The 24440-nt window shown below is 52.4% G+C and overlaps 1 protein-coding gene across 4 annotated transcripts in view; it reads right to left on the bottom strand.

The window, feature by feature from the left end:
* Positions 1 to 657: 657 nt before the first annotated feature.
* TRIO (trio Rho guanine nucleotide exchange factor) overlaps positions 658 to 24440 on the bottom strand; it is a 326106-nt gene continuing 302323 nt past the window's right edge. For 2 of the 4 annotated variants that reach the window (XM_036020253.1, XM_028515627.2), the window contains 16 exons: positions 23693 to 23782; positions 23031 to 23123; positions 22271 to 22321; positions 21961 to 22038; positions 20874 to 21065; positions 19775 to 19952; positions 16781 to 17574; positions 12456 to 12703; positions 10163 to 10301; positions 9364 to 9391; positions 8991 to 9153; positions 8626 to 8747; positions 6880 to 6958; positions 5080 to 5280; positions 3559 to 3697; positions 658 to 2989 (listed from right to left, as the gene is read on the bottom strand). In XM_036020253.1, the coding sequence (XP_035876146.1) occupies positions 2441 to 2989; positions 3559 to 3697; positions 5080 to 5280; positions 6880 to 6958; positions 8626 to 8747; positions 8991 to 9153; positions 9364 to 9391; positions 10163 to 10301; positions 12456 to 12703; positions 16781 to 17574; positions 19775 to 19952; positions 20874 to 21065; positions 21961 to 22038; positions 22271 to 22321; positions 23031 to 23123; positions 23693 to 23782 (3144 nt within the window). In that variant the 3' untranslated portion in view covers positions 658 to 2440. Of the gene's footprint in view, positions 2990 to 3558; positions 3698 to 5079; positions 5281 to 6879; positions 6959 to 8625; positions 8748 to 8990; positions 9154 to 9363; positions 9392 to 10162; positions 10302 to 12455; positions 12704 to 15707; positions 16098 to 16780; positions 17575 to 19774; positions 19953 to 20873; positions 21066 to 21960; positions 22039 to 22270; positions 22322 to 23030; positions 23124 to 23692; positions 23783 to 24440 lie in introns of those variants that run through there. The other 2 variants (XM_036020255.1, XM_036020254.1) reach the window with 2 other exon arrangements.

Consider the following 24440-nt stretch of genomic DNA (forward strand, 5'->3'; position numbering starts at 1 on the left):
GACCCCGCCTGCGTGCTGCTGCAGGGGCTAACACCAACTTTACATTTCTGTCCCTCCAGCGCCTGTGGAGCCACCCGTGTCCTGGCACTTAGAGGAGGTGCCACCTCAGGGCGAGCATCTGTCTCGCTGACTTAGGCTCTCAGGACACATGCTGTCCTTTCACGCCTGTCTTACCTTCAGGATTTCAGCAAACAGAAGAAAAATGAATCCTGCTCCCCAAGTCCCCCAGGACAAGGTGACCCCCACATGGGGTGGAGTTGGGGGGCTCTTCACAGGGGCAGGATCTTTGGTTGGCTTGTAACACGGGTGCTTGGACCTAAGCACTTCCTTTTCCTCACTCCGTCTGGACGAGGTTAACTTTAGGATGCAGCGGCTCTCTCCTCTGCTCTGACTCCACACCCATCAAGGAACGGGACGCCTTAGATATTCTAACCGGGACAAGGGGTAGCCCCAGGGTAAGCCGTGGGCATTTGGTTTACACACCTGTGTCTGGGTTCTGTGAACCAGCCTGGCCACGTTCGGCTGAGTCCCAGTCCGGGAGACTCTCCCCTGGAGTGCCCCCACTCCCTGACCCACGAGGGGCCCCCCTTCAGCCTCTCCCTCAGTGATCTGTTTGATTCAATCATGACCACTTCAAATAAAAGGCCTAACACAAAATCAGGCAAATATGTTTAATTTTTTAAAATAACTGATGGCAAAATAAAATATTTACATCACATCATACTGTGTAAACATGTAAGGTCTCTGTACAAAGAAATATACATGCAAAGTAACGTAAAAATTTAACTGAAATGATAAAAGAAACAATACACAAATAAAAGTTGAGGTTACGAATACACATCCAGTTTTGAATCCAATCTCTTTTAAAAAGTTTCTGTACAATTTTACAAGAAACAAACAAAACCCAACAAAAGAATAAATAAAATACATTGGAAGCTGCAAGTCTTAACTATGCCACGTTATGGCTCAAGACCCAGGTGTCTGGCTGGCTCGGGAAGCAGCTGGCCTCCGTGTTAGTGTATTTCACACAACAAAGATTAGAAGACACCCCCAAATATTCAAGCATGCCCAGAAATCCAGCGTCTTTTGTGGAAGGCCACCCCTCACCAGCGTGACTCGGCCACAGTGACACAGCCAGGGGACGCCAGCCTCGGGGCTGCTAGTGCTGAATCGGCTTTTATTTCTTACCAGAAGCTCAAAGGCCAGCCAATTGGTATACCGAAAGTTGAACGTCAAAAAGTCTAAAAAGTAGTAAATGTCCGGACTGATTTTGGGGAAAAAAAATAATACTTTGGCATTCTGAATAACAGCATAGTAAAATTTAAAACATTACCCTATTGTCCAGTTTTATATTCAGAGTATGAAATCGCTTTTTACAATCCTCAAAACTGACCACTTTCACAAAGAGTTAGGTCTCCTTGAACGGATGGCACCGGGCTACGACCCCCCCACCCCTCGCCCCACCCCCGACACACACACAAAACCATAAAGCTCACCGTACGAAGTATGTGCTTTTTCTATATATTTATTACAGGTACAACAGAGGTCTTCATAAATAGTTGCATAAAATGTTAAAGCCACGACATTGCACATGATATGAAATAAAACCAAAAAACCCCCCAATGAGTGCATTTACAGTATTTTCATCGGACTGTGTACTGCTCAACAATCTGATTGACGGCTTGGGGGTGGGGGCAGCGGGGCAGGGCCCAGCCTGATGTCCTCGGTGGTGGGCAGAACCCGCTGACCCCCAAAGGGCGCCCCAGGCAGAGGGCAGGGCGTGGGAGAAAAGGCAGGTGGGAGAAGGACAGACCGAAGGCAGGACCAGTCTTATATACAAGTAAGGCCTACATTTCATCAGAGCAAAACAATTCATTCTATTTTTTTATGCAAAGGTTTGAGGTTGGATGCACGTTTCAGAAGCCTGGTCTGGCATCCCAGAGAGACGCGCACAGACCGGGCAGCTGGCAAGGCTCAGAGCCGGGCGGACGCCAAGCTCCGGCCCAGGCCGCGGGCCGGCCGCCACGGGCCGGGGGGTCTTCCCCAGAGGTGTCCAGTATCTCCGTTTTGTCCGTTAACGCCAGTGGTTGAACACAGGCATTTCGTTTCCTTGAATAAGTCTTGGAAAATGATAAATTTGCAAAATTCTATTTGAGTTCGTTTAAAAAAAGTTTCTTTTTCTTTTTTGCAGAAACCTGAATGAAAGACTGTGACACAGCAATGCTGTCTCCGCCCTCAGAGTGCAAGAGAAGGTCCTCCACCCCAGCACGGCCGGCAGCCCGAGCCCCGAGCACAGCCCAGCGCGGCCCGCTCGGGGGGCGAGTTCCACACGATGAACATACGGCAGCTGAGCAGCCACGTTGGTTTGTGTCTCTCTTCAAAGTTCAAACAAACAGCTGATTGGCAGGTGAAAGAGAATGAGAAAGAACTTCAAGACAGGTCAAACCCTAGGCAAAAGCCTGCTCTGTAAGAAGTTTTTAATGCTACGAATCGGTCGAACATCGTTCTGGTGTTTGCGCCGCTCAATGAAGGAAGTCAGTCTGGACGTGTCGAGGACGCCCGCGCCTTTGCCGTCGCCCTGGCCCGCCTGCAGCCACTGCTCCTGGAGGGCCAGCGCAGCCGAGGGACGCTTGGCGGGGTCCTCTTGCAGGAGGAAGCACACGAAATCCTTGGCCTTCTGGCTTACTCCTTTAAAGTAGTCATCTGGGAAGCTAAAGTCTAGTCGGCAAATGTTCAGGCAGGTCTCTTCCACGCTGTCGTCCAGGAAGGGGGACACGCCGCTAAGAAGTACATATGTGAGCACTCCAACACTCCACGTATCCGAGGTCAGGGAGACCGGGTTCCCCAGGATGATTTCGGGGGCTGCAAACTCGGGGCTCCCAAGGAGCTGGTGGATGTAGTAGGTCGTGTTGAGTTGGACGGCATCTCCGAAGTCAGCCAGTTTAATTGTGGGCTTGGCTGAGCTCTGGTCCACCAGGATGTTTTCGGGCTGGAAGACAGGACAGGGCAACTGTCATTTTCATCAACCCCAGTCTTAAGCTTAAGCACGATGCTCACCGGAACGTGTGAGGTCGACTGGAACAAGCTGTTCATGTGCAAAACAGGATGCAACTCCCGGCTCACAGGCCCGTGGCAGGAGGAAAACGCAGCAACGTGGAGGAGCCGCTTGCCCTGGTGCAGCGCCCACCGGCCCTTTCCGGGCGTTAGCGTCAGGCAGCGCCTTCCACGTGCTGGCTCACGACACTGGGTGGTCACTTCCCCTCCCAGCACCTTCCTTTCGTCATCCACGCCGAACCGGCCCCACACCAGCCCAGCAAAACTCCCAGAACCTCCTGAAATCCCATGAAATGTGTGGAGATCTCACACTGCCGAAAGCAAACTCTTGAAAACAAGAGTTTGGAAGTCAGCGTTCCCATTTCCCACCTTCTCTAATTCGTCCCCAGCCCCCCTTGAGGCATGTGGCCTGGGTTCAGAGGACAAGCGGAGGGAGGACCCCCCCCCCACACGCTGCAGCCGTGCCGTGGTCACACACGCCGCTGTCCCGGGAGCCCCACTCACCTTTAGGTCCAGGTGTGCTATCCTGCAGTTGTGAAGGTATCGCACAGCTTCCAGAACCTCCCCCAGGTACGCTCTGATCTTCCCTTCGGTGAGGTTTCCCCATCGCACCACGCAGTCGAGGAGACGCCCCTGGTCAGCCCTGCGGAGGGGGGAACGCGCACGCCTGTCACCGCGGTGCTGGTTCACTTCAGAGGCCTCTTTGGCCTTGTGTGAAACAGACGCGCCTTCTCCAGCCCCACTGTCAGTGCCCTGTTGGCATCTGAAGATCCTGCTCCACCTGAAGGCACAACTATATGGGAAGGGTGATTTCTTGTTAACAGCAGGGTGGTGATGAGTGCACATGCATGTGTGTGTGTGTGGGGGGGGGGGGTAGGGTGGGGTGGGGACAGGGCCAGCAAACCCGTGGAGGGAAGCGGAGGCACCCACCCAGCCGGCTCCATTCAAACCCGCAGCCACAGTTCCGTCACCTGTGGAACGGGGGACGGGAAGGCTGTACAGACAACGGAGGTGGAGGCAGGCAGTAAGGCAACACAGTAAGGGCTGCACACTAGTCTTCCTGCTATGGATTTACTTTTAATATTTGAAAAACACATACACAAAAGAAGTAAAAAAAAAAAAATTAAAAAACACTTATATACAGCTGCCTATATACTGGGGACTAAATTCCTTCTATTGATTCATGTAATTTTCTGAGAAGAGTGTTTTACTTTCCCATTTTATGGATGAAGAACCCGAGGCCCAGGGAAGGTATGTAACTTGGCTCCGAGGTCACACAGCTCGTAACTGAAGGCTGGAACTGAGGTGAGGTAGTCCGGCCCCAACCTTTCTGACCACTGGTCTATGATGCCTTCTTTGTTTGCAAAACAGAAACTTATAGGGAGATCAGCCACTTGACCCATAATGCGGAGTAATCCAGAAAAACTTTACAGTAATTTGGTATGGAATAACTTCATAGTATTGTTATGGGATAAATCCTAGTAACACTATGATGAGGCCAAAACATTCAGTTTCCCAAGCAAAGGGAAACGACGGCCCAATGCACTAAAGCCTCTAAACCACAAACGGCGGTCTTCTCGGTTTTCGACGGGGACTCCGGGCTGGTCACGTGTGCACCCCCAGGGAAGACGGGCACTTCCCAGTCATCAGGCTCCCAGAGCTGGAAAGGGCCCAGCCGGTACTGAAGGCCCGCAGAAGCCAGGTCCCTGCTTGGACATCATTTCAGCCGCACAACAACCAGGACCAGGCAGAGCTCTCAGGGCCTGTGGGGACCAGGTAGCCTCTCCAGGCTGGCTGAGACTGAGCAGGAGCCTGGACAGTGATGCCAGGCTTGCTGCTCCCGTGTGGGACAGCACCTACCTCAAGCCTGTGCTGGGAAGTTGTAAAACTGTGCTCTGAGCGTAGACACGCTTTTGAGAAGTTCTGTGAACCCTACAATCCGGATTTCTACATGAAGCAACAATAAAACACTCAACGCTGAGGCTGATGGTTACAGAGAGAGGACGGAAGTCCAGGTGTACGCACATTTCCAAAACCAGGACGTAGCTGGTAGGGGTCTCAAAGGTGTCCAGGAGGCCGACCAGGAGCGGGTGCTGGACGTTCTGCAGGACTCCAAGCTCGTGGGTGACCTGGTCACGCTTCATCAACTTCTTGTTCACGAACTTCGTGGCCACTGCTCGTTTGGTTCCCTTCTGGTCACACTTCTTCACGACAGAGAACCTGCCCCTGGAACACAGGTTGGGGGGGGACTGTCAGGCCTCTGAATGTCATGGGGAAGAGGCTCGGAGAGCCCCCATGGCCGGGACGCCTCCTGACCGAGCCTGTCCACGCGCCCAGCGATGGCCCCGAGGCAGCCAGCCTGTGTCCAAGCCCCTCGGCTGGGTGACAGTCTCTCCTCCTCCTCCAGGCAGACTCCGCTTGCCCGGGTCTGGCCAGGGCCCGTGACTCCCCCACCTGCTGAGTGCGGCAGGAGCCGCACGGTGAGACCCACTGGGCAGACCCCACCCTGGCTCTCATGGAGAAGTTTCCTCATCCTGTGTGAAGCTCCGGAGGGGCTACTCGGTGCCTCCTGGTCACCACCCCACTCCTTCAACAGGTGTGTCACTGCCACCCTGCCTTTGCAGGTGCATGTGCAGGTGCAAGCCACTCGTTGCTCGTTCGCAGCCGCCAGAGCTGCACCCCAGGGGCCACGCCCAAGAAGCCTCGATGGCACCTCGACATGCTCTGGACCACAGGGTCTCGGGCCTCAGGTCTGAGCCTGCTGCTGTAGTTGGATGAGATGTGGGAGTGTGGAGGGGGTGGGACATTGAGGAACGGAAACTAACCTGTGGCCAGGGCAGGCTGTGGCAGGTTAAGAGGGCCACACTCCTTTGCTCACCCTCCTGCGGGGATTGGGGGTGGGGCGAGTGTGTGTGCGTGTGCGGGGGTCTCTCTCTCCTCCCTGGAACCTGGGCTGGGTGGGGGCTAGTTGTGACCTGCAGAATTTGGAGGGAGCATGGTTGCTGATTTCTGAGGCTGAGCTTTAAAGAGGCCTGACAGCTTCCTCTTTTGCTCTCTTGGAGTGCTTTTGCCGCCACACGAAAGAGTGCTGGGGACCATGTCCCAGGTGAGGCCGCAGACAGGGGGTAAGGCCCAGGAGAGGCCAACAGAATGACTGCCAATCAAGAACCTGATGCAGGTGTGGTGGATCCCTGCTGCTCTGAGGTGGCTGCCCTGTGCCACACGGTTCCTGAGAGCCACCCCCCCACCCCCGCCACAGCACAGCCACCTGAGTATAAGAGGCTGCTGCTGGGGGACAGCATTTTTGAAAGGGACCAGCTCAGTCAGAAGGGGCCTGGGTGCCTGAGGACACTGTCTGAGCCTGGGCTGGCCCTCTCCGCTGAGCCTTCTCCCTGCTGTGCTCGAGAGTCCCCCGCTCCTCCGCCCTCAGCTCCCTGTGCAGCTGGATCCGGAGGGGCGCCTTCAGCCTTTCTCACCCTGGACTCCAGGGGAGAATGAAGTCCTACAGGACAGGGGCGGGTGACTCCTCCTTGAGTTCCCCAAGGATGGGTCGTGGGTGTGCTGCCCCGGGGGCACAGGGGGAGTCACTCCGTTATATCAGTGGCAGCTCATGGCACTGGGTCTTAATTTTCTCTCAGAACCTGAGCTGAAAATGTCTCCGTTACTTCCTGGCCATTGGGTATTGAATGGCGGTTATAGGCTATGTTGCAAATGCAGTATCTGTAACTTCTGCCCGCTGGCAAACACACCGTTTATCTTCATTGTCTACCCTTACAGGGAGTATGTCTCATGCGCTGCTCTCCCGACAGGGGCCCTGGCTCATACCTGCCGAGCTCAGCCACTTCGCTGTAGAAGGAGTCAAAGTTGTCCTTCCAGGTCACCATGATCCCATCACTCCCTGGACCTGCAAGAAGAGCAGCACCTGTCCTGAGCTTGGTGCATGCGGTGTGCCGCGGGGAACCAGCCCACAGAGCTGTGCCACCCCGGCAGGCACACGCGGCTGCCGGGCATCCGAGGCTCCTTGCAAGGAGCACGTGCTGCCCTTATGTGACGAAATGAACTCACACCTCCACTTCCATGATTTTCCCACTCACTTCCCCACGTGTCGAAATAGCCCCCTTAACTTTCACTCGTGATTTGTTTTTTAAAAAGTCACCTGCAGAATTCTGTGACATCTTTTAAAAATTACAACATTGGTGATTCTTCACTATCAAATTGAAGACTTTCTTGTGCCATAATCCCCAAATCAGAATACTTCCTTTCTCTGACTTAATGGGGTTGAAAATTTAGGATTAAAGCATCACCAAGCCCTTATCATATGAAATGTTAAAGGGACTTATATAAGAAAAAGATCAAAATATGAACAGTAAAATGACAACAAACTCCCAGCTTCAACGACTAAACCTAAGAACAAAAACAAACTGAGCAAACAACTGGAACAGGAAGATTCACAGAAATATTGATCACATGGGGAGGGTTACCAGTGGGGAGGGGGTGGGGGGAGAATGGGGGAGAAGGTACAGGGAAAAGCAGCATAAATGGTAGGCACAAAATAGACAAGGGGAGGTTAAGAATAGTATGGGAAGTGGAGAAGCCAAAGAACTTATATGTACGACCCAGGGACATGAACTAAGGTGGGGAATACTGGTGGGAGGGGGGGTACAGGGTAGAGGGGAGTAAAGGGGAGAAAAAACTTGGACAACTGTAATAGCATAATCAATAAAATATATTTTAAAAAAGGTAATGTGAAATAAGAGTTCTAAGGCAATTCTGTTTATTGTCTACACACAGAGTGCTCCATATTCAATTCGCCTTTCAGTTCGGATTTTTATTCTCATTCTTGGAAGCAGCTTCTCATACCTGGTACAGCTATAGGATCAAGAAGAAATCGCAGCAGCGCCTATTGCACAGCTGGCCGTGAATGAGATGGTGGTTGGAGGTCAAGAAACACGGGTTGCTACCGAGCATCTCCATGTGTCCAGTGAAACCACTGGGACATCTGAAAGGCTTATGGCGTGGCCTCTGCCTTCAATAGCGCACAGTTCAGTGGGCAGAGAGAACAAGGCCTTGCCGGGCAATGGAGAGAACAGGGGTTCAGATCGGAGACTTGGACCCCTCGAGGCTAACTTAAGCTCATGGAAGGGAGAGGAGGACACATCCCCCAGATGAGTCTTTGTTAGGGTCCGAGACAGGCACAGAGCCTGCACAAGCCTCAACCACACTCCCCCTTCCCCCCCTTCGTTTTCACTCATATTTCACAAGACCGACAGAGATCAGATTCCCTTAGAGCTAGAGTATCCACTGACTGACTAGGTCGAAGGGAAACTGGGTGCAAGAATGTGTTTTGATGACTCAGAGCACAGAACACACCTTGTTCCAACCCAGAAGCTCAAGTGCCCAGTGGCCGTGGTCCGAGGTCAACCACCACCTGACGACCCAAAGACTGCTACTGGCAGCTGCGGGCCTTGGGAAGGCCCGCAGTGACACACTGCCCTATTTTTCTGGCCGTGCTGTGGGTGGGGTGGGGGGGGGCCTCTGGACTTGAGACTCCAGCTCAGGAGCGCAGCTTACCTAGAACCCTCAGACTGGCCGAACATGAGGCTGAACCCATGTCATTCACCGCGATGCACGTGTAGATGCCGTCGTCCTCTGTGGTCACGCCGACGATCTTCAGAGCGGCCTCTCCTAAGTCACTGATGCACAGACGAGAACACGCCCGTCAGACAGGCTGCCCCCAACCTCTCTCTGTCAGGGTCACAGAAAAGCAGGGGCCCGAGGACCGAGGAGGGATTTCAAATGGAGTTTTAATTTTAGCCGCACACCCAGATAACAAAATGTTCCCTCATGGGAAGCATCCCAGTGAGAAAGGCGACCCTGGGCCTCAGTGACGTGACGCCGGCCACAGCGAAACCCGCCCGCAAGCGAGCCCCGCTCACCTGTAGGAGATGCTGTAGTGGCCATCGTTGTTCAAGGTGTTGTGTTCAGGGCCTTTCCAGGTGATCGAGGCCTTCGGGCGTCCACAAACTCGACATCTAAGAACAACGGTCTCCCCTGTCTCACACGTGACTTCACTCAAGGGAATGACGAATTCTGGGGGAACTGCACGAGAAGGGGGTCAGTGTCGTGGGATCTCTGGGCTCCCCGTCACACCCGCCAGTGCCTCCCAGACGCAGGAGCGGGACCTCAGTTCCTGCCTGAGCCCTGAGCCCCCCCCCAGGAAACCTGTTCCCCCAAGTCACACTTGAGTGTTCTGAGACACACCCCCAGACCTACAACCTGTGAGACCAGAAGGAAGAGAACGGCACTCACCGTCATAAATGTAGTTGGGATTGAGAAGCTGAAAGGGAAAGAACACACCAGTATTAACCAAAAACAGGGCCATTTGAGATACACCACTTTCATTCCAAGGCTACAATGATCACTGAATGATGAGCAGAAATACGACTTGGTTTGCCTGGGTTTCATTCACAATCGACCACATTTTCACTCCTTTAAGCACACCCGAAGCTTCCTGCCACAAGAAACGGGGTGAATTTAAAACACAAAAGCGCTGCTGAAACTCGGAGGTGTCCATTTTCCTCCTCCTACGAGCTGAGTCCAGCCAGGCCTGGACCTTTCCTTCTGCAGGACGGCCCGTGTCCTGACCCAGGGTCCCTGGATTCCCATCGGGGAATACTTTCTTCTTCCCCAGGCAAAACCCCCACAGCTTGAAAGCAATCTGATTATAAAGAGTAAAGCGACTGGAGCCAGGGAGTTTGTGCCAAGGAACCTCTATGCCGGCATCTAATCACTGCCCCCGGGATCTGAGGAGGCCACTGAAGGAAGTCCGAGCCGCAGCTGCTCTGCACTGTCTGCTCCCCGGGATCCAGTCTCGGCTTCTTCTGGGGACCGACAGCATTTTTTTGGTAAAAGCCAGGCGTGCACCTGGTGAGGTGTCTGCTGCGTGTATTCCCGGTTCCTCAGAATACACATGTGTGCCGACGCCAGCCAACACTGCCCCCGAGAGCCCTCTGCAAAGCCTGGCGGGATCTGCTGGTGCCAAGCAGGACGGGGCCCCTGGCCTGGGGCGCACCACCCTCCACGGCTTCCCGGAGACACCTGAACCCACCTTCACAGATACCTTGTTGCTGAGGCCTTCCCGCGATTTCCGATAACCGTTCTCTAACTTGCCTTCCCGTTTGCCGTCTTTATCTTTTTTCTCAGATTTTTTCCTTAAACGGAGTGCTGTGTGCCAAGATGTTGACTTCCTAGGGGGAAGTTAACGCATTGTTAATGTCCTGCCTTTCCAGCGTTCAGCAAGTGATTCCGGAAAGCTTTGGAGAAAGAGGACTAGGCAACTCACGCAGACATAGGGTGGAGGAGAAAACTTCCTAACAGTGATCTCTGCTGAGAACACTTCCCCATGAGTCTCAACGACCAGGGGATGAAACCGACACTCTCTTAAATCAAATCTGGAGAATAAAATACAAAGACCCCTGTAATGGTTGACTTTAGGTATCAACTTGACTGGGCCATTGGGTGCTCAGCAATTTGGTCAACATTATTCTGGGTGAGTCAAACATGTTGGTCAAACATATTTCTGGATGAGATTAACATTTTATTTTTTTAAAGATTTAATTTATTTGTTTTCAGAGAGAAGGGAAGGGATGGAGAAAGAGAGGGAGAGAAACATCAGTGTGTGAGAGAATCATCGATTGGTTGTCACGCTCCCAACCAGGGACCTGACCCGCAACCCAGGCATATGCCCCGATGGGGAATCAAACTGGTGACCCTTTGGTTCATAGGCTGGTGCTCAATCCACTGGGCCACAATAGACAGGGCTGGGTGAGATTAACATTTTAAGTGGTAAAGCCAGTTACTCTTGATGCAGCGGTGGGCTGTACCCAATCAGTTGAAGGCCCAGCTAATCCAAAGAGCCTCCTTGAACAAGGGAAGGGGAAACATTCTCTAGCAGACTGCCTTTAGATTTTATCCGCACCGTGGGCCCCCTGGGGTCTCTAGCCTGCTGGCCCGCCTCTCTAACTGCATGAGCCGGTTCCTTATAATGAACCTCTTTGTCTCTCTCTCTCTACACACACACACACACACACACACACACACCCTATTCTATCTCTCTGGAGAAGCCTAATACAGAGCCCAAGAACATTATTGGAGAAAACAAAGCATAAAATTGGAATTTTCGAACAATGTATTAGAGTAAAACGTTTCCGTGTGCCAAGGAGACGTGACCAAGGAGAAACAGGACAAGAGATAGGCGTTGGAGCTAGGCTCTCTGTAGCCTGAACTCCAGCCCAGCCCCCCTTGTGGGGTGTATGGGTGAGGGTCCACAGCGGAAACCAGAGGCACAGACTGGACTGCAAACTCGGCCAAGGGCAGGGCCAAGCTTGGGGAGGACCACAACCACCACTGGTGCCTTCGGGGCTGGGCTCCTGAAGCCTTTGGAACTTCCAGAACCATCAAGTTCAGCAATGCTTCCCGGAAGCCATGTGGCTAGCCTTGACCACAGCCAGAGAGATTCAGTGAAGGGAAGTTTTTGAATCCAGCACCCAACTTGAGTCCTCTTTAAAGTAACGTTTAGCCCTGGCTGGCGTAGCTCAGAGGATTGAGCACGGGCTGGGAACCAAAGTGTCCCAGGTTCGATTCCCAGCCAGGGTACATGCCTAGGTTGCAGGCCATAACCCCCAGCAACCGCACATTGATGTCTCTCTCTCTCTCTCCTTCCCTTTCCTCTCTAAAAGTAAATAAATAAAATCTTAAAAAAAATTAACGTTTAATGCAACACACTTGTTTTCAAGTTTCTTAACTAACCTTCCAGTAAATATAACGTAAGTTACCTTATATCTTTACCTTCAGCTTACAGCATGAGCACCTTTTTAAAAAAAAGATTTAATTTATTTATTTTTAGAGAGAAGGGAAGGGAGGGAGACAGAGAGGGAGAGAAACATCAATGCGTGGCTGCCTCTCACACATCCCCAACTGGGGACCTGGCCCACAAAACCCAGGCACGTGCCCTGACTGGGAATCGAACTGGAGACCCTTTGGTTCGCAGGCTGGCACTCAATTCACCAGCCAGGGCCAGAATGAGTACCCTCATCGATGCACATCAATAATAAGTTAGGGAAGTCCTGGAAAGTCCTGTAGAAATGCCCCCACCCCCTGGATATCCAGGAACTAAAATACCACCGCCGTCTTTCTAATGGCTTGGAACAGCTGTGTAGTTCGCAAGCGCAGCCATTAAAAGAGCCTGTAGGGCAAGTCTGACCGGTGGAAAGCCATCTTCACTCTGGGGTTCCACCCTGTGCTTGGAGAGGAACCTGAACTCACAGAGAAGAGTGCCGCTTTCCCTCACTGCCTTTCGGCTTCCCGGGGCCCTCCCCACGCCTGCCCCACCGGGCACTCACTTGAGGGTCCCGTCGGGGTTCTCCATGATGACTGTGCTGGTGTGCCCCAGGACGAAGCCCGGAATCCAGCCCTCGGCTGCGGGGCACTGGTCAGTGGCGGCTCGGAACACCAGAAACATGTTCTGCTGATTGCTGGCCAGAATCTGAACGACCTCTCCTTGATAGACGTTGATCTCATCCTCCTTCACTGCCGTGTAATCGTGTGTCACCAACATGGTGGAGATGTTGCTACTGCTGCTACTTTCACTCTGCAGGCGGGGAGATGGAGAGAAAAGAGGCAGAGGGACCTGAAACGAGGCTGGGGACGGGGACTCGCTCGTCGGTGCGCATCAGGGCACGGCGACGCAGAGCAGGGCTCGCTGGGTGGACACGGAGGACGCCACACTCTCTGCTACTTTGTGCTTTTTCAATAACCGAAAACCAGAGTTTAAGCAGTTTAGGAACAATCTTAAAAAAAAAAAAAAACACAAAACCCCGTGCAATGATGACACTTGACTTTGGAAGCTTTTATTTCAGCCCCATTACTTCAGCCCCACCTCCTTGCACGGTGGAAGGAATGGCTTGGGTCTTGTGTTCATGCCACGTTGGGTCCCTCCTATGTCACAGCAATGCCACTGCGACTGTCACGCTCACTGAAACTGCTACTGAATGAAAGAGCTGTGAACAGCAGCCCTTCAGTGCATGGACGGATCAGACCATGGAGGAGCCCCCAAGTCCACTAGATGATAAAATGTTCATTGCGGACGCATATGCCAGGACCCTGCCGAGCTGCTGGTGTAATCATTTCCACCTCCTTGTCCCTTCTAAACGAAGAATGCGTGATACCTAAAAAGTAAATCAAGCGCGACTGCTCTCAGGGATAGCTGCTCTGCCTCCTCCTCGTGTCCCTTGGTGGGTGGCCTTCTTGTGAGCTTGTGGATGCAAGCGTCCCAAAGGCACTGTGGCTGTGCGAACACATCATCACAGAGGACCTCTGAACACTACTGGCCCCGAGACTGAAGCGTCAGGGACAGACTCTTTCAAGTGAAAGCCCACACTACACTTAACCTGCAGCCCCAGTGGTGCCCGATCTCTCTGGGACACTACAGGGTCTTCAGAGCCCAGCCCAGCGACAGACATGTAACAGGCACTCGATACATGTTCAGTAACACAGTCAACGAGGCAAGATTGCAAACGTGAAACAAAGATCATTTCTAAGGCGATCTCCCCAGGCCCCAGAGCTGAGTGCTACTGGCTAGAGAGTAGAAAAACACAAATGGCAGTATTTGTCCCAAGGTATCATTTACCAAGTGATCTATTTGTTTTGGAGGAGGAGGAGGCAGGAGAGGGGGAGAAAACTGAGACCACTGCCCAACCCTAAGCTGCATCTTGCCCGATCCCCTCTATCAACAGCCAGGGCGCAGGGAGTGGCAGTGGGTGCCCTGCTCCCATTTGCTCTACCCAGGGTGCTGTCCAGACATTCCCGGATCCCCAGGACTCTGATGACGCCAGCCTCTGCTGGGCTCTTAGACACCTGGAATAGGTGTAGATGTGACTGTCAGACAATACTGCCACGTGTCTGTCCGCCCCGGGCTACTGCACTGGTGTGAGGACGCGCTGGGGCCGAGGCGGACCACTGCCAACAAGCTGGCGCACTGCGAACCCACAGGACGGGCTCTGAACCAGGACAGCCGTGGTGTTGAACTTCAACACACCAGCATTGGGGGGAGGTGCGAGCTGTCCCTCCTGTCTCACTGGGGACACTTGCGCGTTCCTGCCCCTTGTGGAAGCCTATGCTGTCCTGTGGGGCTTTGGCACCTGCACACTCATTTATACTGTCTTATCCTTACAGCGTGTATTTTAGTAGTCCGGCTTATCCAGCGACACCCAATAGCTTTGAGATTACAAAATCAAATTTGCTGAAAAACATAAACAGAAGACAACTGCTGGCACAGCTGCTTTTGGTAACGTAGCATACCAGACTATGTCTCATAATCTGAGTATTTTCCACAATCATAATAGCTATTTTAGAAATTCTTCCTATGTACCAGACTAAGTAATAAGGACATCTAAAATCTGTGTCATTTATTGCTCACAACCACCCCAGGGTCCGCACCCCTATAGGATGGGAGGTTAGGAATCTGCAAGGGCCACCTGCCCTTGCAGAGAAAGGCAGGGTTGCCCTTCCAGTGTTGCCCAGGTGGGCGTGTGCAGGGGGTTATGCGCTCATGTTTGGGGACCGGCACAGTCACCGTTTGGGTTGACCCACATCCATGCCACTCCTGTTCTCTGTAACTCTCTAGAAGGTGCCCATAGAAAGGAGGAAGGAGAACCTGGGACGTGGGCTAGGCACAGCTGCTGACTGTGACCGCAGACAGCTCCACGGAAGTGGTCAGGAGGAAGGAGGCCGCTGCCGACTGACCAGCCAGGGGATAAGGTGGCCCAAGTGGGTGGGAACAGGGCAGGGCAACAGTTCCTTTTAACTGAAATACTTAAAGAGTCCAGGGGCCAAACCCCCATCTGAGGCCTCTAGTGGTCTTCCCGGGCATCTAGGGCAGACCCATCAAAAACTCTGACCCCTCCTTCTGACCCATCAAAAACTCTGGCAATTTCCTTGTTACCTGCCACATAAGAAAAAGCGAGAAACAGAAATAAGAGGTAAATTTCGCAACCTAAAACTGCTGGATTATGCACCACGTGTGTCTGTGCCTCTGTCTCAGTGGACATTCCGGGAGGGAGCCAGGGGGTGGCCGTTATGCCGTGTGCGCTCCCAGGCGCCCAGAGTCCAGCACGGGCTCCTGGGCCGGAGTAGCTGGGTGTTCATTCTGAAACACCGACTCTGAGCACTCCTCAGGGGCTTGGGGAGAGTGTCCAGGTTAGGATGAGCTCACATCTGGGAGACGGGCCTGGCCACTGGGCCCTCTGCATCTTCTCCTCTGGCTGGAATCCAGTGCTGACGCTCACCTGCGTACCAGCACTGCAGGCCGAACGAAGGGGCCAAACTACTCTGCAGGACACGGAAAGGCAGCCACCCCACGGTCACTGGTGATGGCCACTGCAGGGGGCGCCTGCTCAACTGCCTGCTTTTGAGAATAAGACTCAGGGTAAATAAATGTGCCAAGACCCATTTCCTAATTTCTTCCTCAATTAAATGCAGAGATTAACAACATACAAGAAACAATAGGAGTAAAGGATAAGGCCATGTCAACCGGAACAAGGAATTAATAGAAGTCCAGAGAGAGAAAGACATGCAAAAGACATTTTTTTTATATATATAAATAGAGACACAGACCCTTTTAGGGAAATGTATTTAAAATTTTATAAAGCGATCACACATACACTCATTAGAACAGTTGTATCCCCTCACGCATGCCTTCAGGAAGGTGTTATGGGTCAGACCGTCTACTGTGGAGGACAACAGTTGGGCAGGAGAGTGAGGAGGCCACAGGATGGGAGGAAAGCCCACCACCACAACCCTTCTGCTTGAGATCACAACACAGGTGTCCGGCAAAACGAGGGTAAGGATGCAGTCCGCACTGCGCCCCCTGCTGGACAGAATGCAGACACGCTCCCACTCCAGCTTCCTGGGCCTCTGCTCCCAGCCGCTGGCAGGAGCCCCATCTCCAGAAGCCCTTAAAGCAGTCTCTCTCTTCGCGAGTGAAACTGGGGGGGGGGAGCAAATATTTTCACTGGAGAGATTCCTGCCCCCCCATATTGTCAGTTTAGTTTGCTTTGAGTAGCTGTTGGAAGTTTTCTTGAGGAATTTTTTTTTTCAGCAGATGAGTCAAAAATGCTGCAAGGATAATTTAAGGCATAAAAGAGCACGACCAAGGGACGAGCAACAAGCTTATCAAATGTAGGTTTCAAACTAAACAGGAGGGAGGCAGCAGGGACACTGACCCCTCTAGAAAATGTGAGTGAGGAAGGCAGGGCCAAAAAGAAAGTTCCAAGAGAGTCTGCTGGTCGGAACACGGAAAAGACTTACAGATGCTGCATTCAAAAGGTTAATGACCGGCTTCCCCGTGTTAGGAGACACAAACAAAGCGAGGAGCGAGTTAGTAGAGATGAGAGCAGCGCTGTCCCCGGAGCAGGAGGGGTTAGGAGGCGCTCCTGTGTCGGCTGGGCCGCGGCACGTCCAGGCCTGCAGACAGCGGACGCGCGCACACAGAGCTACACGTGGTCTACGTGGTCAGTGCGCCGACGGAGGCCCGGAGGAGCTGGGTACGGCGGCGCGGCGCGGAGAGCCAGGAGTTAGTACGAAGAGAGCGGCAGCGGCGGGAGGTTTAGAGGAGCTGGCGGGACAGAGGCGGCGGGGCGGACGGGCGGAGGCTGCCGGGCGTTCTTACCCCATTGCTCTGGGCAGACTGCACGGACTGCTCGCTGGCCGAGGAGCACGTGCTCATGCGGTCCGTGTCCTTGCTGGGGGCTGCGTGGCGGTGCGCCTGCCGCTGGAGGGAGTCACTGTCTCCCGGGAAGGTGAAGGAGCCCGGCCGGCTGGCAGGGGAGGCGGGGATGGAGCTCCAGAAGGAGCCCCCCTTCTGCAGGGGGCTGCTGGGGGAAAAGGGCTCCTTGCCCAATGGAGAAGGGAACGTGGTGGAGAGAGGAGAGTTCAGCGGCGAGATAGCCCCAGGCCTGGGCTTTCCCAGGGGCAGGGAGCCCAGGCCGCTCCGTGAGCGGCCATCTTCCTTGGCATTTCCATCCTGGCTGGCACCTGCAGCGTTCCCAGTGGACTTCCTGGGGCTGTCAATCATCTTCATCTTGGGGATCTGCTCCGCTTCTTTCTCAGGACCTTCAGAGTGGCTGCCGGGGGGGTGCCTGCCGTGCTGGCTGGGACCAGCCTCCAGAGTGAGGCTGCTGCTGGGAGGAGGCAGTGAAGGGCCGGGAGTGGACATACCTGACATCTTGTCTGCCTCTGCCTGGCTTGAGGCTGCAGAGGAGACCAGCACGGGGGAGTGGTGTCGGACAGGCTGGGGGATCCGGGAGGGTCTGCTTCTGCTGGAGCTGGGGAGGCCACTGCAGCTGCTGGGGCCACTGCTGTGGTTGCTGCCACTGCTGCCGCCACCGGGGGTCGCACCTGCGCTGCCCCCACCTGCGCTGCCCCCACTGTGGTTCCTCTGATACTCGATTGGTGATGTCAAGGCTGTAAAACAGGCAATACACGGAAGAGAATCAGGGCGCTGAGGAAACTATTGTCTTGGGCAAAGCAAAAGGAACGGGGCGTGATCCAAAGGGAGTGCTGGATGTGATCTCCCCCAGTCACCCTAGGGTAATTACCATCATCATCGCCTTCAAACCTCCAAACAGCCACCCACCTGGCTGCAGCAGACTGACGCCAGCCAGCAATAAAGGAAAAGGTCTTCAAGGCCACTGTCCAGTCCAAGGACGAATTAAATGAACTTGATGGAGGGCAGTGGGCATGCGTGAGTGGGCAGGCAGCAGGAGAAAGCCAAGGGTGCGGAAGGACAGAGTGAATGAAGACAAGGGTGAGGGAGACGTTCACTGCCTCAGAGCAGCGGCAAGCAGAGCCTTAGCATCCCCGCCAAGTGGAAAGGAGTCGAACTGGCTGGAGGTCCTGGGCAAACCGCCAATGTCAAAGGGAGGCCCCGTGCTGCCAGGAGTCTCCACTGGGACTCCACCGGCACCAGCTGGCTCCTGTGTGGGGAAAGTTTACTCCAGCTGCTGCAAAGAGAAGCTGGCTAGGAGCTGAGGAATCCTCGGTCACCAGGGAGGAGGCAGGGGTCTGGACCACCTCTGTGTTTTGCAGACTGGACACGAGAGACCAGGGGTAGAAAAGCACTCTACGCACTCCCTTCTGGGTCATGAAGCTGTCTCAGCTATAGTGATTTGATCTGTTACACAACCATCTGCAGGGAACCTCAGGAAACGTGCCAGGTGAGATACATGGAAACACTAACACAAACACTTAAGGTGCAAAAACCTTTGAGAAAGACAACAATCAGACACAGCCCCTTTCTGCTTGGGGCAATCAGGCATGTGTGAAGTAGCGCCCTGGAGCCAAATGACATTTCACAAACTCCGCACCTGCCATGGCCTCTCACAGGAATGGAGGCGGGGGAGAAGTGTGGCGACCCGCCCCCGGCTACCACTCCACTCCTGACCTTGTCCAATCCTCCGATACTGCTATTATCCTACCTAGACCGAGGGTCCAGGGAACTAGAGCAGCCTGGCTGACTCATGCTTGCGATTTGGAGGCAGTTCATTGTACTTTAAAGAGGAAGGTAAAAGTGTAGAGATTTCCCAAAAGTTACATGCTACAGACTGGCATTTAATACAACACGTAAGAACAACACATTAAAAGAGGCCTCGCTGCATTTGCTCACTGCCACACAGTGAAACGTTTTTCTGCGTGCACAGGGGCCGCTGTCCCTTGACCCCGTGCATCTAGTTCTAACAGCAAAAGTAAAATAAGGTCCATCTACGATCTGGACAGGACCTTGGAGCTAACATCCAGGCAGCTCATTTCTCACGGAGGCTCTTGAGTGTCATGCAAGGTAGAAAGGCGGGTTTGTGGTGACAGAGCAATTACAATGCCCTATTGGACTGGGGCACAGACACTGACCATGAACATGGAGAAAAGGACAAAGAAAAGCCATTAAGTATTTTAACTTCTGACGGAATTCTTGAAGTTCTTCAGTGATCACCGAATTGAAAGAGTCGAAGTCAGCAGTGACAAAAAGAAGCAAGCAGTTTCAGGTCATACATATAAAGCCACAATAGTTATCTGCAATGGAAGGCCCGTTGCTCCCCTATAACCGCTCATGTTGTGGAGCTGGGGGGGGGGGCACATGCAGAACATGTCTCGTTTTCTAATGGCGTCGGGAGGTGCAGATGCGTGATGCCACTGAACACAGACTTCACAGTGGCACTGGAGGACGTCCCCATTCCCCCTGCTGCCGTGAGTTTCCTCACACACGGCCGTCCCCGGATGGGGCTCTGGTGCACACGGCACGAGAGACCGTGCGGGACAGGGTGAAACAGGGCAGCAGTGCGGGGCCCGTGTCTGAGAGCCAGGCGGTCTGCTTGGAATCCTGACTGTGCCACCGACAATCTGTGGGACTTGGGGCAAATTACTAATCCACTCACTCCATGCCTTGGTTTCCTCATCTATAAACTGGGAACAATGAGAGTGCCTGTCGCACAGAGGCGCTGTGCAGAGGGAATGACGCGGTAGATGGCCAGTGCTGAGAACCATGCCTGCCACACGGAAGGGCTGAGTCAGTCCCGTCGTTACGGTTCGCGTGTGGTGGGAGAGGGCAGAAGAACAGCAATGCACACGTTAGGGACAGACAACACATGCCTAGTAGCGGGGCACAGATTACCGTTTAGAAAATTGCGCTGGTTTTCTAAAATCTGGTTGATTTCATGGATCCATGTTTGCCGGACACTTGGACTGGACGAATGCAAAACGAAGGTCTCCACCACGTCACCCGTCCTCGACGTCAGGGCAAATTTACAGGGATCGTTTTCCACGTTTTCCTCGAGGCAAAGGCAACTCACCTGGAAAATATTAGAGCATGATTCTCAATGGCCAAAAGGTGGGAGGTGAGTGTTGATGAATGAAAATGGCCTATCCATACAATGGAACTTATTCAGTCTCAAAAAGGAAGGGCAGTCATGGCTGGCCAGCTCAGACAGTTAGTGTCGTCCTGATACACTAAGGTTGTGGGTTTGATCCCCGGTCAGGGCACATATGAGAAACAACAAATAATAAGTGCATAAATAAGTGGAGCAACAAAGTGATGTTCGCTCGCTCTCCCCCGCCCCCTTTCTTCTTTTTCTCTGAAATCAATAAACAAAAAAAATTTTTAAAAATTATTCCAAAGGAAGGGCACTTTGACACATTACCTTGTGGATGAACCTTGAGCACATTAGGCTAAGTAAAAAAAGCCAGCCACAAAAAGACAGACACTGCCGTGATCCCACTTAGAGCAGGTCCCCAGAGCAGTCAAGTCCACAGAGACAGAAAGGACGGTAGCTGCCCAGGGCGGGTGAAGGTGGATGGGGGACTTAGTGCCTCAGGAGCATGGAGCTTCCGTTTGCGAGATGCAGAGTCCTGGACCGGGAGGGCGGTGATGGCCGCACCACAGTGTGACTGCACTTAATGCCACTGCGCTGTGTATTTTAAAATGAGCAAGGCAGTGCATTTTATGTTACATGTACTTTCAAATAAAAAAATAAAGCGCATTCATTCTTGTTGCTCAGGAGCTAAGTAACGTTTAGCCTATGTCAATGCTGAAACCAGCACACTTCAGGGTGTGGACAGTACAGACAATAATAGATGGGTGAACTTAAAGGTTCTGAAATGCCGACTATTTACTGAAAAAAGCATCGGGACGCATTGTCGTTAAAGAGGAGACAGTCCATCAGTGTGATGGGCACACACACTAGCACATGAAGAAACACGCCAACACGCATCACCTTGATACTGTTCTTGAACAGGAATCCTGGCATGGAGAAGCCCTTCTTTTTATCCAGTGGCTCACTGAAAATGACGATCTGCTCGAAGAGGAAGACCCGCCTCTCTCTGCAGCGAGGCAGGAGCCCTGCGTCTTGGTCTGTGACCAAGAATGTATCCTGTAAGAGCAGCTTGCCCTGGGCAACAATTTTACCCTAAAACAAGGGAACGGGGGCAAAAGAGGAAGAGAAGAAAACATTGCATTCTAAGTTAAGACACACGAAGTTCTGTTTTCTTTAGACATCCTCCCACAAAATCATATTTATTTCTTCTATTATAGAGCTTAAAATTTTATTTTCATGAATTCTTAGCTCTAAAGAGAACTGATATCTAATTAAAATTCTACCCAACTTCTGTGTAAACCACTGGCCTCCGTGGCAAGCACAGACTGAAAGTGGACCTGCAGTGCCCAGGTCGCCGGGAATAGGGTTCTGCAGGCTCGGCCTCTGCGCCCGCGGCACCGCCATCCGCTGGCAGGATGCAGGGGCAAGAGCCTGCATTTTTGGAAGCCCTGTGGGGGCTCTGTGTGTGCTTTCTTGAGAGCCACAGCAAAAGAACTTTAAGCCCCAATCTCTAGCAAAACAGTAGATAAGAAAAGTAACAACTTCTTCCCTGTCCTTATTCAACAAATTTTAAAAAGTTGCTGGTCTTGAAATATCCTGAGGACACTAATAGGTAATAAATACGTGACAGGAGTCATTCGGCAACTCACAGAAACGCTGGTTAGACTAGCGATGAACACAGGGACCCTGAGCTCAAGCTCCCGGGGTGACGGGTGGACAGAGCCCTCCACTTCCGCCACCTGCCAGCAAGGCAACTCTGCTCTTACGGCAGCAGAGAACCCAGGAGACAGGGCACAGTAAGGTCCCCCAAAAGCAAATCAAATGCACCAAAAAGGGGTTGATAGAAAATATCTGTTTGAAGTAAAGTGAGAGAAGATAGAAAGCCAAGCACAAAAGGATCAGTTTTCTGCACACGCAGATAAACAATCCGGCCCAGGGGATGGCGGTGGAAGCCCGAGGGGCAGGTTAGAGAAGAAGAGCACATTACGTCGAATCCTTGCAGCCGCCCGACGTTCATCATGTCATTGCAGCGCTTCGGCACGATGCACATGACTTCCACGGCTCTCTGGGGGCGGGGACAGAGCAGTCAGCGGTCAGCCCGCAGCCACACTTCCGAGTGCAGCTCCCGCCCCTCCCGCCCTCCGGAGTGCAGAGGGACATCCCTGTGCTGGGGAGACCACCACCACCCATGACAATGACCCCTCCCAGGGACAGACCCCTCAGGGACAGCAGGTGGCTTCAGAGACATGCAGGAACAGCCTGGGGAAGACTGGGCCGGGCCAGCGGGGTGCACGTACCTCTAGTTCCGACGTATCCAGGCTGGCTTTTTTGGAATACTTGAGGAAGTCCTGCAAGGGAAACGGAGAGGACGTGAGCAGGTGACGTCATGGCAACAGCTCACTTTTGATCACTCCTGACACCCTGGGCACTGGCTGAAGAGCTTTAGTTCCGATATCTCATTTTCCCCCTCCCAGTAACACAAGAGAAAGGTGGGTTTCCAGCTGCAGCAAAGCACAGTTGGAGCAAAACTGTCCAAGCAGGTGACGGCTGCTGTTTCCATCCTAAACAAGCCCTTGGTCTCTCTTTTTATATCCACTTCATATGCAAGAAAGGTCTCAGTGCACTTAAATAGTCACGTTCCTCACGGAAAACAGCACCTACGCCTTTAGCTGTGATGAGCCAACAGAGACGAACGGGCAGCGAGGAAAAATTTCATTCTATCTAAGGCTCCAAGAGGGTCAGGGAATGTGTAAGGTCAACAGAGCTGAAGAAGAGCCATTGGCATTCAAAGGTCCTTGGTGGGGAAGAGGTTCACCATAACTGACACTTTGATTCCAAACTTGATGTAAATGAGAAACTGAGAAAACAATGTGAGGTGTCTTATTAAATTAAAAAAAAAACACTATTCTGAAACATTTAAAATCAGAAGTAACAAGACTGCTTTATGGTTTTGTACAGGAAAGACTCCCTCACCTGCCCATCCCTCCCCGCCCCCCACCACGTCTCCCCTCACCCGACACATTCCCGACACCAGAACCTGCACCCGCTGGTCCGTACCTTCAGTAACAGCTGGTATTTCATAATTCTCTGCACTGGCTTGATTAACAAATCTGTGAGCTGCAACCGATGGCCCAGGCGCTGCTTTAAGTCCTGTGGTTTTCAAGGAGAAAGAAAGGTTAGTGTTGCCTTTAACAAGCAATTTGTGAGCCCTCAGACTGGCCAGAAACGCTCCCCCACCCAAGTGAAAGTGCTGAGCAGGGGCCACGCTGCACGGACCCCAGTTAGTGGGCACTTTTTCTCAGAAGGCCCGAAGTTTACACTTCAGCCTTTTAACCTATTTTTCAAAATAGTCTTTAATACTTGTTTAAAGACCTGCTTTCAACTGCCTTCTTCTATCCATTCATATATTTGTTTTGGGCTAAAAATTTAGTAGATCATGAATTATTCTGAATTTGTGCTGAGCATTAAGTTTAAAGCTGATTTTTTTTTAAAAAAAACCTATTTTCATAATGATCCCAATTTTCTGAACACTGAGGGATATGATCCCAGATTGAATTCATACTTGTTTCTCTCATTTACAGGAAAGAAACATGGGTTCGGATTTCTTATAATTGAGGCTAACTTCCTGAATACTCCTGGGCAACAATTAATATTTAAAGTTTTGAAAAGCAATGATAACAAAAGATTCAGAAATGCTTTGTTTCTGTCTTAGATCTTACCTCAAAAAAGGTATCGATGTATTCTGAGACAATGTGCTCAGACTTTGGTTTATTTTGACAATAAACTATGTACATGTGCAACCTTCTCTCCTAGGAATGAAAAAGGCGAACAGATGGGTTAAGACACTTAGAAGGTTGCTAGACTACAAGAGCACACACACATTTTAGCACGTCCAGAGAGGCAATTTTCCTGAAAGAAAGCGGCACGGTTCCGACTCGGGGGGCACATTCCCGACGCAGGTCAGCCCCCTTCTCAAGGCTCCCCGGCTGTGGCCGATCAAGCCCCTCACTCCACGGGGCAAACACCAGGGGCAGTGGGAGGACATGGTTCTTGATGCCAAAGGAAGAACTACTCCCGCTCCTACACTCCTGCCAATCATCCTGGGAAGTCTGGCTGTTTTTAACAGGGAAGAAAAAGCTCCTTGGTCTCACACATGAAGGCAGGAAAAAGCGGACAGTGAGCCATCCCTGACCTAGGGAACCTCCCAGTGTGGTGTGCACACCCGCAGGGTCCCCGAGGTCTTTCAGGGGGCCCGTTCAAAACTGTCTCCCAAATAACACTAAGATGTCAGGGGCCCTTTCCACTGTGCTACCCTGCGCACCGAGGTGCAAATCCAATGGTGGGCGAAACCACTGGCGTCTCAGCAGATGTCCGTCACCACCACACGTGTGCAGTAAAAACCACCGCCAGTTTCACCTCGGAATGTCCTCATGAAGTAATGCAAATACATTGTATGAAACTCAATCA

The sequence above is a fragment of the Phyllostomus discolor genome, chromosome 3 (genome assembly GCF_004126475.2).
Source record: "Phyllostomus discolor isolate MPI-MPIP mPhyDis1 chromosome 3, mPhyDis1.pri.v3, whole genome shotgun sequence".
NCBI classification, from domain to species: Eukaryota; Metazoa; Chordata; class Mammalia; order Chiroptera; family Phyllostomidae; genus Phyllostomus; species Phyllostomus discolor.